We start from the raw sequence: 12,828 nt of genomic DNA on the forward strand, positions 1-12,828 counted from the left end.
CTGGTTCTGCACTCAGAGATCATTCCTGGTGGACTCGGGGAACTATAAGAGGTGCTGGAAATCAAGCCCGGGTCAGCTGCATGCCAGACAAGCAGCATATCTGCTATACTGTTCCATCCAATCCCAGTAAATTATTCCTGTTTATTACTCAATCATATCCCTAAGTACTTACGGACATACTGTGGTTCACTTTCTTATCTTTCAATTAAAAGATACCTGATTGCTTCCATTTGGAGCCTTTTAAACATAGCTTCTATAAATATTTATTTGTGCATTTTTCTGTGATTGCACTTTTAAAAATCTGAGTTTGTAAATGTACAAGATTTAATTATTTATTACATACTAGTTGAATATTAGATGATAGGGCTGTAGCAATAGCACAGTGGGTAGGGCTTTTGCCTTGCGCGCAGCTGACCCAGGTTTGATTCCTTTGTCCCTCTCTGAGAGCCCAGCAAGTCACCAGGAGTATCCTGCCCGCACTGGCAAGCTCCCCGTGATGTATTCTACATGCCCAAAACAGTAACAACAAGTCTCACAATGGAGACATTACTGGTGCCCACTTGAGCAAATGAATGAACAACGGGAGGATAGTGCTACAATGCTAGTTGAATATTGATTTTATTAAAGTGTACTTTTTCAACAAATTCTAGGCTTTCCCAGTGTGAATGCTCCATTTTATAGCCCTACCAGCAACAATGGGAGATTAAGTTTTTGTAGATCCTCATATTGTAGCACTGTCTGTTGCCCCTTCTTTTTTCTTTAGCCATCCTAATAGTTGTGTGCTGTTATTTCACTGTGATTATGACATGCATTTTCTTAATGACTTATGACAGTGAAAAATCTTTTCATTTATATTTTTGACTTATATACATTGTTTCTGGTGACATAGCTGTTTGTGTATTTTGACCATTTTCTAATTGAATTATTTGTTTGCTCTGCCATTCTGAGTTCTTTATGTATTCTGTGTTCAACTCTCCAGTTGGATATGTGGTTGGCAAATATTTTCTCCCCTGCTGCTTGTCTTTTTATGTTGACTTTTACAGGGCAGAAGTCTTTTTGTTTTTAAAACTTGTTGAAGTTCAGCATCTCTTTTTCTTTTTTCCATTTAGAGCTCTCTCTTTTGGTGTCAAGTTTAAGAATTCTTTGACTTTTTTCTTGTTTTCTGAAACAAATCTCTTTTAGATATAAACCAAAACACATTATCGTTAAACATTTCATAATTTTGTTTTATATATAAATAAAAGTATTGAGTTGATTTTACGATTACACGTGATTATAACCAATTTTTTTATTATTTAATTTTAACTACTAGTGGGGATCACACCCAGGAGTGCTCAGTGTTAACTCCTGACACAGTACTCAGGGATTATATTTGGTGGTGTGCAGAAGGACCATAAGAGGTGCCATGAATCGAGTCCCTGTTAGATACATGTAGGCATGTAATCCATGTAGACAAACACCCACCTGCTTTAATATTTCTCTTGGTCATATTTTTCCTTTTACATTTATCAAAGTGTTGTAATATGGCTTATGATAAACATAAGCTTTAAGAAACTTAAAATAATGCACATTTGCAGTGATGTAGTGCTTTTAGTTCTGTTGGTGACTGATCTGAAATGGGTATATCAGGCTAAGAGGAAGACATTGGGAAAATACCCTTACTTTGGGAAGTGGTGGCATCCTTGACTTTTGTACCCGCATAGACACCTGTATTTCTTGGATCCTGATCTTCCCTCCATCTAACAAGGCAGCATCTTAAAGCTCTTACTGTGACATGCATGAATTGTCATCCCAATACCACTTAGAAAGGCCCCTGCAACTCAAGTCGGGCCTATTAATAAATCTAGGATATTTGAATGTTTCATTTCAGTATTCTTAACATCATCAGATATCTAAAACCTTTATTCATATGTAAGTATATATCCTGGGAACTAAAATGTGAACATTGATGGGTGGGCATTATTTTACTAACCTAATCTGTCCCCTGGTGCCTAAGGATTCACAATCTAATCACAGAGGATGTCTAAGCAGTCGCACCTGAATTATGCTGAGGTGGGGATACTAACATCCAGAACTTCATTGCCTGTACCAAACTAATTAGTCACTATAGGAGCTTAACAAATTACCATACAACTGGCAACTTAGAAATCTTAGTTATAATCCCCCAGTTCCTTCAAAGGGACATCTACAGTATTCAGAGTTTCCACCTATACTCTAGGTGAAGGATTGCATAAAGGTTTGATTACCATAAAGGCATCATGGAGATTATATTATAATTCTGCCTGTTACTTTGCAGGCTTCTTTTTCATCAGAGACATGAGGCTATGTAGAATGTGGTAAATAAAATGGTTAAGCTTATTTTCAGGACTTAGGTAGGGAACACTTGTTTTTAATCTCATGGGCAAAGAAAGAGACTTTGCGAGATTCCTGGATGGGTAGGAAAACAAAAGGTTCAAGAGTTTCCACAGTGGTGGATTAAGAGGAAAAGCATTTCCTGGAAAGAGATAAAGTAAGCATTGACAACACGGACAGCAGACGCCTAATAGAAGCAATTAATGGCCTAAGAGAGGATCATCTAAGTAAGATCTTAGTAAGGCCCTTTACATAAAAGAGCTGTCGTGATATGCATTCCAGGTTACTGACTTAGTGGCAGCTGAAATAGATATAAAATTGTGTAGCCTGTTAAGATACTCATTATTTCCTGATAAATTAGCTTCCAAGTTGGGGAATTCTGTTTGTTTTTAAAAATTACAATATTTAAAGAATGGAACAGAACAGCAAACTTATTTTTCACTCAGACCTAAAAATGTAGCAAGTTTATCTCCTCCTTGTGAGCATTACAGAAAGACATATTGCTCAACAGAGCTCACTGTATTCATTAATCAAGAGATAGCAATTGTACAGAAAAGAAAATGGTTGTGAAAATCCAGACTGCAATAATCAGACCCTCTGCACAAAAACCATATAATACCACTGTCATCTGGACATCTGGACTCTTTGTACTAAAGTAGAATTTTCACAGCATCAGTTTATACAGTGATCTCTTTGATATTGGCAGGCCTTTGTTTCTTCATGTCATGTAATGGGGTAAGTAAGATATATATCCTCAAATAGCTAATTAACATAAAAATATTTACTCAAACATTTTTCCCTCTCACATCAGCTGATTAAAGAATTTAAGGATGAAGACTGGAATATGGGCAATATTGTGCACACACTCACAAACCGACGCTACCTTGAAAAATGCATTGCTTATTCAGAGAGCCATGACCAGGTAAATGAGAGGGGTGTGTGTGTGTGTGTGTGTGTGTGTGTGTGTGTGTGTGTGTGTGTGCATCTTGTGTTATGTATGTATGTAAAACACATTCTCATTCTCTCTCCTGTTCGCTCCTTTCTCACTCCCGCTGTGTTTATTAACCCACTTAAATCCAATCATGCTTAATGCAAATGGCCATAGTCTAACACACATATATTCATCTCTCTAGATAGATTTCTGTGGAAACTGCTCCTATTTAAAAAACAGTTTAAAATTATTGTGTAGATATATAAATTCCAGCTTCAAAATGCAATTCCATTTTTACCCTGCCAAACTGTAATTAAAAGATTGTAAATGACGGTTGCAAATGCAGTTGTACATGTTTTCCTTTGTTATAATAAGAGGAATATTGGTGCTGATCCAGGTTAATTTTAATTTTTCATTTTATGTTCCTTCTAGAGATTGTATTTTATGTCTTTGACAAGCTTTCATCATTTTTTTCTTCTCTCAATCACTGAAATCTCGGGCTAGTTGATCACCCTTACCCTGTCACTTTCAGCTTTAGTCCAGTTTTTTTAAAGCAGCTGGGATGTTCTCTAAAGAACAAATCCTACTTGTCAATACAGAGGTTTAGGTTAAGTTTTCTGTTCCAGGGCCACTCATAGAATGGTGAAAACCAAAGTTTCCACATTCTTTCTCTGTTCAACCCTCTAAACAGTTTATTCAGTCTTATGGGTTCTTTAGTACAATAAAAATTCCACCCAGTTCTGAATAGCATTGCCCCAATCTTGTTATTCCCTGCATACCTGCAAGTGCCTTCTTTATATTGGAAATTCCTAATGAGGACCTAATTTCCTTGCTCAAATAATCCTCATTTCCCAAAAGGTTTTATATGAGTGTATAGGGACAATGGTATTTGCTCCATTCTCTGTGTTCTCATCCTGGTTTAGATACAAAGTTTGTGTTCATTATCTTTGTATTTCCAGCCTTAGCATTATGACTATTCCTCAGTCAGTCTGTAAATATAAATGAATGGAAGAAGGGGAAAGAAGAGCATTTTAATTATTTAAACCACATTAGTTCTCAGAAATATAACCAGCATAAAATGTGATTCTTTTTGTTAAAAGGGCGCAAACTATTTTATAGCACATGTGGGAAGAAAAGTAAAACAATTCAAACAACTTCTGAATTTTAGCAGAAATTGGCCATCTAAGTTAAATAGGTGATTTTTCAGGTGTCACCTCTAATTATTAAGAAAATATAAGCGAATCAGAGGTCAGCTACTGAAGCCCAAGAATGTAATTCTGCCTTCTTTCTGTTTTTGTAAAGTCAATTGGACCAGAGCCATGCCCCTTTGCTTATTTATTGTCTCTCGCTGCTTTTATTTCACAATAACAGGCTTAAGTAGCTGAGATACAGAAAATGTCCCACAATTACCAAATTGTAAACAAAGGATGATTACTATTTAAGCTTTTCACAAAGTTTACTGAATCATGAGGTAGGCATTTGCTAAATTTTCCATCTCTCCATCTTTAACATTAGGGTAGTGCTGTTTTTCAACTTAAAGTAGCCATAGCATGGATCAAATATATAAAAATAAAAATTAAAAAAAAAAACAGAAAACAGTACTCCCAATGGAAGAACCCTCTACCAAATACAGAATGTTGTGAAAACCAAAATACTTGTGTAACTTATTTCTTCCTATTGCACAATATTAGGAGTTGTAGTAAATTTTAGACTCGCAATGTCTGTCTTGTCATAATCCGTGAAAGAGTAGTAGGATCAGCACATTATGATTAACTGATAGATTGTTTATCCAAATATTCAAAAATATTACAGACTTACCAAAAATAATTTCATACTTTGGATATTCAAGGAGTTCTGCTTTTCATTGTAAATTGTCAAGAGTGTACAAAAAGATGCCAATTGTCAAATCTGCATTGGATCTTATTTAAATACATAAATTATATACATACATACATATATACATATATATACATATATGCATATATAGATTATATACATGCATAGATTGCACACTTTTTTGTTTTGATTTGTTTTTCGGGCTGCACCCAGCTGCTCTCAGGGCTTATTCCTGGTTCTTTGCTCAGCATCCCTCCTGGCCGGGCTCAGGAGACCGTCTGGGATACTGGAGAACAAGCCTGCATTAGCCACATGCAAGGCAAGCAAAATGTCACAAAAGTTTGGCTTGAACAGCAGACATTTCTTTTTTATGGTTCTGAAGGTTACAGATCAGGGTTGAAATAATAGTTGATTGGGGTTCTCTTAAGAACTCTTCTGGGTTTGAAGGTGTCTGAGTGTCCTTTTCTCTGCATATCCTGCTGCTGGAATTTTCATCCCTGCTTTTGCTTCCGTTTCATGTAAGAATGCCACTCTTGCATTAAAGCTCCCTAGACTTCCTTGACTTCAAAATATGGGAGATTGACTCTCCAGTGTGGATTTTGAGGAAAGAGAAAAACAAGTGAATCTATTAAACTACAGTCACTTTTTATGGCTACCTTTGATGTCCTCACCTATCTGCCCGAGAACAAAGGGCTACTTTGCTAAAGCAAGAGTTTTCACTCAACTAATAAGATGACACTTGTTATCTAATCAACTCTGAGATTTTCTGTGGTTAAAAAAAAAATAACAACTTGAGAGATAGAGGGAGAGTGGGAAAGAGGGAGAGAAGGAAAGTGCCTGCCTTAGAGCCATAGAGACAGCCTGGGCGCAGGTCGGGTGGGGGAGATTGGCAGGAGGGAAACTGTGATCATTGGTGGTGGGAAATGGACACTGGTGGAGGGATGAGTGTTGTGCCATTGTAAGACTGAAACCTGATCATGAACAGCTTTGTACCTATGTATCTCATGGTGACTCAATAAAAAAATTAAAATAAAAAAATATATAACAATATATTTTGAGCCTGAATCAATTGTTTTGTGGTCCTTAAGCAAGGACAAAGACCACAGAATGAAAAAAAACCTGCATGCAGCAGTACTTTAAGCAAGTTTTATATTGATCAAACAAAAAAGTACCATGTGTTTAGAAGCTAAAAATGTTATGATAAAATGGTGATCATTGTAACAGTGATAGTAAAATTACAAATATTGAGTATTAGCGAAACATGGTTTTAGTTAAGATATTTCATGATATCTCCAGATAGATAAGACAGTGGGTAAAGCCCAAATTATCTTGTTTGCAATGAAACAAGGTTCAGTCCTTACACCACCTATAATCCCTAGAATTCTTCAATGGTGAGAAGTGACCCATGAGTACAAAGCCAAGAGTAAGCCATGACCACAGCAAATGGCTAACAAAAGATAAAAGAAATTTTAAAAAATTATTATGTGTTACTTTTTTAAGGGTGGCCCTTCTTGGCAGTGCCCGAGTGACCCAATATAGTACCATGAATCAAACAGAGATTGGCCAAATGTATGGTCGATTAGATTAGTAATACAGAGATTATCTGTATTACTCTCCAGCAAAGAAATAGATATTAGTTTTGGAAAGTGAATATTTAGTATTTTGAATATGTTTAATTCATATAGTTAAGATACTTTTTGAGTTTTTCATTTACCTGACCATTTATCAATTATTCTGTTTTAATATAAAATAAAATCATTTTAGCAAGTCCAATGGAAAAGCAAATTTGAACTCTTAAGAATTTTCCAGTCCCTTATATTATATAATATATATTGTATTTATGGATAAATATATATGTATATGCATTGCAGAAGTACAGATGCATATAATTTTAGAAACTTTCATTTTTCCAAAATAAGTGTAGTGAAGTAAAAAAATAAGTGTAGTGTATAAAAACTATATTGAACCTATATATAGTGTTCTCAACATTATACTATGCATTTAAATTCTAGAATATTAGAAGCATCAGACTAGGTATAACAGATATTTAGGTAGTTTTTGTAAATTTTTCTATTTTTTTAAATTAAAATTAGTTTAAAAACATATGTATTGCCCTCTAACATATCTTATTCATTCAATTGTTAAGCTTAGCACTTAAGCTATAAGTGTTAGAAAGTAAATGATTTTCGTAATAATATGAATTTCTCTCCTGTATTATTTTCCATCCTTTGCTATTTATTTTAGTGTAAAACACAATCCCATAATACCTATTCTTTGTACTTATCTCTTATTTCCACAGGCACTTGTTGGGGATAAGACATTGGCATTTTGGTTGATGGATGCTGAAATGTATACCAACATGAGTGTTTTAGCCCCTTTTACTCCAGTAATTGATCGTGGAATACAGCTTCATAAAATGATCCGTCTTATTACTCATGCACTTGGAGGAGAAGGTTATCTCAATTTCATGGGTAAGTATGAATTGAATACATATTTGTTTCAATGTTAACTTACATTACATACCAGTGTGTTAATCTAGTTATATATAAAATATTTTGATTTGGTTTCTCAGATTTATAACTGTAGCACTTCCCTCCCGTTGTTCATCGATTTGCTCAAGCAGGCACCAGTAATGTCTCCATTGTGAGATTTGTTACTGTTTATGGCATATCGAATATGTCACGGGTAGCTTGACAGGCTTTGCCATGGTGGCAGGATACTCTCCGTAGCTTGCCGGGCTCTCTGAGAGGGGCAGAGGAATCAAACCCGGGTCAGCAGCATGCAAGGTAAACGCCCTCCCAGCTGTGCTATTGCTCCAGCCCATTTCTGAAAGATAAGATATATAAATCAACTAATAGAATTTTCCATTTTATGTTGTCATCAATGTCAATTGAAATTTGAAAAGCATTGCTCATGACGAGAATTGCTCATCAACCTGTAACAACATGTTAGTAATCTCTCATACAAGGATTCAGTGGCTCCAGAGTGAGATACAACAATCTTTACACATTTTCTTCTAAGGAAACCTTTTTGATCATTTTTAGAGAATTATTCATTACAATCAATGCAAAATAAATTATTTAGGATCAGCTATTGAGGCAGGCTTGGCAGTGGTTGGAAAAATTTAAATAATGGTGGTGGGTAGAATGTAATGGTGGTTGAGTTGATGTTGGAATATTGAATGTAAAATAATTTTTTTGTGAGCAACCTTATAAAAATGAAATTGAATAAAACATTATACTACCAAACTAAAAAAAAATGCTCGTTGGAGCAAATTAAGATTAAGAGGACATGCCCAAAAAAACATAGATCAGTTTTTACTTGAACATCTCTGATAGTACTACTACTCTCCTTTCAGTTCTTCCAAAGTACATTTTTTCCTTTCTGTTGTTTAATTTTTGTGTATGTGTGTTTTATGGAACACACCTAGTGGTCTTCAAGATTCATTCCTGATTCTATGCTAAGGGAAGTTTCTCTGTGTTCCTACTGTGATCCTAAGGAGCCCAAATGTCGAAACTGAGATCAAATCAGGGTCAACCACATGCAAGAAAAACACTTTACCTACAGTACTCTCTCTCTCTTTCTCTCTCTCTCTCTTCCCGTAGCCCCTTGTTAATATCTCTAACCTGCCAGAAGATTCCATTTCTTGAATTTTGAGGCTATACTATGCAGCCAGACACCAGGACATTTTTTAGCACAATTTTGAGATATTTTATCTAATACTAACTGATCTTCCCTGAATCAATGAACACCACTAACAGAATGAACCACTCCTGTAAGAACTTAGTTATGCAATCAACTTATTCAGTTATATCCTAATTTAAAAAAAAAAACTTGTGAACTCTTGAATTTTTGAAAATTAGAGTATCTCCATGTAAGTTTAGAAAAATTTGGATTTATCTGAGAGATTTTCAAAGACTTTTTAAAAATAAAATAAATTAGTGATTGTAACATGGAAATTGCTTCTGAAGAAAATGAAGAGTGTGGAGATTGAAACCATTTTCCTGATAGATAAGTCAAGAAATATCCATGTCTGTGCCATCAATTCTGTGTGATTAATTTTTGATATGCACTGCATCTAAAACTTCTACAAATTCTGACTAGTCACCTGCTTTTTTTAGTCTGGAAGTTTTGTGAGCAATTTCAGCTCAGAGATCCAAGGATCCAGACCATCAATAGATTGAAGTGAAGTACATAAATGAGTCCTTTTCTTGAGCTATTCTTTGTAAAAGACAAAAGAAGTATCAACAGGTGACATAGATATAAGGACCATAATAGACCAAGTAATGATTGCATCACGATCACGATCACGATCATCCTGTTGTTCGTTGATTTCCTTGAGCAGGCACCAGTAACGTCTCCTTCTTCCTAGCCCTGAGATTTTAAAAGAGCCATTTCAATGCTCTTTCAGGATTAGGAGAATGAGACCCATCATTGTTACTGGTATTTGGCATATTGAGTATGACACAGGAAGTTTGCCAGACTCTGCTGTGCGGGCAGGATACTTTTGCTAGCCTGCCAGGTTCTTCAAAGGAAAAATAAGATAATCCGGGGCCGCGCACTTCCGGGAGCTGGGTTTTATAGTCTCTGCGTCTTGGCCATTGGTGAGACCAATCTGGCGCTGGCGGCAGCTAGTGGGGGTGACGCCTATCTACTGGAAGATGGGGGGTCTGGTTGGAGAAGGCCCAGTCCCAATCCAAGTAGGCTTGGAGACCTCAGCCCCGGGACCCGCATGCCTAGGTTCCTCTGCCAGTTCTTTCATGCATGAAGCCCATCCGGACGTGTGGAGAGTGGTCCCAGCATGGCAATGGCTGGCTCTGGAGGTCCTCAGCTGCTGGGGCACTGCTTGGGGAGGGGAGCGGGGGAGAGAAACTCAACACCCCCCCCCCAAAGGGGCCCCGGTGAGGACAGCCAGGCATGGGGGCAGGAGACTCTCTATGATTACATAAAGACTAAATAATGACTACTTTCAAATATGAATGTTCTGATGAAAAATTCCTGATAAAAATTATTGCTTGAACCTGTGGACCTAATGAGCTCAGATAAACTGAAAGATCATATATATTTGTAATTTACATCAAACTTAAACAAAACCACCTTATATGATATAATACTTTAAAACTATATTTTTATTAAGAAAAAAACATTACAGCTGAAAATTAAACAAGTCCAAGTCAAGATAAATATTTTGCTCAAGTTTACAAATTTGAGACTTGTAAAGATTGTCTATACGTGGCCAAGGTAAAATGTTGCATGTACCTTTACTTTGATTTAATTAGGTATTATTCTCTGGTTCTTTTGAAATGTGAACCTTCATTAAAAATCTCCTTCATATGTGGCACCATCTTAAATTGTCTCAAAATAAAATGTCATTAGCGTCCTATCAAAATAAAAATTATTGTTTGAATCTTTCTCGGTGCTTTCCTTGAGGACAGAAACAGAATATTGAAAAATCTTCAGGAACTTAATGAACATTTTGGAACATTTTTAATATGGCCTTAAATATATATATTTATATATTTATACAATCTAGCAAAGTTTGAGCATCTATATACTTTGGAAATTATTTTATAACTATTTGAAAATTGTATAATTATAAACAAGAGTACAATAATTATACATATTTCTTGCATTGCTTTCTATAAGACCTTTAATTATACAGTTACTATTAAATATGTATATATACATAAGAATATATCTATATCTATTCATCTATATATATTCTCCTCATGTAAAGTAAGGAAAAGTTGAATGTGTCTATTTTCTTCAGAAGGAATATTTACGCTATAACTACTCTATAAAAAGCTTTTGAAAATCTCTCAGATACACCCAATTTTTCCTTGCCATTTACATGTATATATACATATATAGATATAGATATAGATACACACACATGTGTATATACACATCTGTGTCAGAGATTCAATGCAAGGGCTTGGAAATGTGCTACTATTTGGGCTCCATGGTGCTAGAGATTATTTCCATCACTCCCTTGTGCTCTGGGGCCTCCAGCGTTACATGCGTTGGTCCTTACAGGACTGTGTGGTACCAGGAATCAAAATGGGGGTGATTAGTCTAACTCACCCCATATACTATCTCTCTCCAGACATATGCCAGAAATACATTCATGAGATTCTTCCTTGATCGAGGACTGACTTCTGCCCTTGAGACAAAAGTGTTTTCATGTTTAAATAAATATAGCACTTTTCCATTTTATTCCTACTGTGTCAGATCTGTCTGAACCAAGCATCTTTCTATAGATTTTTAAATCAATAACTTTCAAAATCATCTATATTTCAGTTATTGATGCTATTTTGTGAGATTTAGTATTTTCCTGTGCGTTAGCTTGACTTTAAATATGTTTTGCTATCTCTGATTTTGTTGTGTCCTGCTTAATAGTTTCCATGGCTAATGTCCTCCTGCTGACCTATAAGCCTGCTATGAATGTTCTCCCATGGGTCTCTCATTGATTACTGGTCTCCAGCCAAGCACACTGCCTTTAACTTCATTGAATGTAGCATCTGACTTGCTCTCTGAACTCTGTACATTTTTTTATTCTGCTGTCATAGTCTCATTCCACTCCAAGAGTCCCTCTGTTACTTGACCAGTTCTTCACTTTAAAGCCTCACTTCCTTACAAATTCATTTTATAAAGTCTCAAACTATGCTATTTTCCCCTTGTATACATGTTTATACTATCCTATACTTACGTTTTCATAACACTTAACAAATTTATATTTGAAAGACTATTAAATATATGAATCCCTTGGTAAATTTAAAAATTAATGAAAATAGAGGTTTTCAATCACTCATTCTTATGCCCCTCTTGGAAATAGTAGCATCTGTCTCAGAAGGCTTTCATACTTTCATGGAAAAAAGTTTTATTTATAAACATATAGGTAGATAGATAGATAGATAGATAGATAAAGTATGTATATATACATGCATATGTGCATATATACATGGTGCATATCATACACACATAATTACTTGTGAGATTTTTTGCAGCAGTTAATTAGCTGTAGTCACCACTTGCAGTTATAAGCAATGTAATTTTAAGCAGCGTATAAAAATTAATAATTAGCATCTATTTAAGAATTTTCAGAACTTAGGAGCAATTTGGCAGTTTATTCAGTTTAGACTTTTTTTAACTTTTATTAGTGACAAACCAAGAGGTACATTTGTAGACTTATAAATTTTTGTGCTTGGTTTTGAATTATACAATGATTAAGTACCCATCCCTCCACCAGTGCCCATTTTCCACCACCACGGATCCCAGTATCCCTCCTACCCCCCATCCCCGCCATCCCACCCTGCCTCGGTGTCAGGGCATTCCCTTTTGTTCTCTCTCTCCTTTTGGGTGTTGTGGTTTGCAAAAGAGGCATTGAGTGGCAATCATGATCGGTCTATAGTCTACTTTCAGCATGCTTCTCCCATCCTAGGAGGATCCTCCCTATACCCTTTATTTGGTGCTCCCTTCTCTATCTGAGCTGCCTTTTCCCCTAGCATGTGTGGCTGGCCTCCAAGTCATGGAGTAAACCCCCTGGTACTTATCTCGGCTATTTTTGTGTGTTAGTTTCCTATTTTTTTACTTTATGTTCCCCAGATGAATGCAGTCTTTCTATGTCTATCCCTCTCTTTCTGACTCTTTTCGCTTAACATGATACATTTTTTTATCAGATAAAAATGAGTTAAAAGAAAACACAATTG

At 35.7% G+C, this 12,828-nt stretch overlaps 1 protein-coding gene across 1 annotated transcript in view; it reads left to right on the forward strand.

Moving 5' to 3' along the window:
* GBE1 (1,4-alpha-glucan branching enzyme 1) overlaps positions 1–12,828 on the forward strand; it is a 334,927-nt gene that overhangs the window by 236,607 nt on the left and 85,492 nt on the right. The window contains exons 11-12 of the mRNA XM_056135449.1: positions 3,164–3,274; positions 7,419–7,590. Of these exons, the coding sequence (XP_055991424.1) occupies positions 3,164–3,274; positions 7,419–7,590 (283 nt within the window). The remainder of the gene's footprint in view (positions 1–3,163; positions 3,275–7,418; positions 7,591–12,828) is intronic.

This window comes from Sorex fumeus, unplaced genomic scaffold (assembly GCF_029834395.1).
Source record: "Sorex fumeus unplaced genomic scaffold, SorFum_2.1 ptg000115l, whole genome shotgun sequence".
In the NCBI taxonomy this organism is placed as follows: Eukaryota; Metazoa; Chordata; class Mammalia; order Eulipotyphla; family Soricidae; genus Sorex; species Sorex fumeus.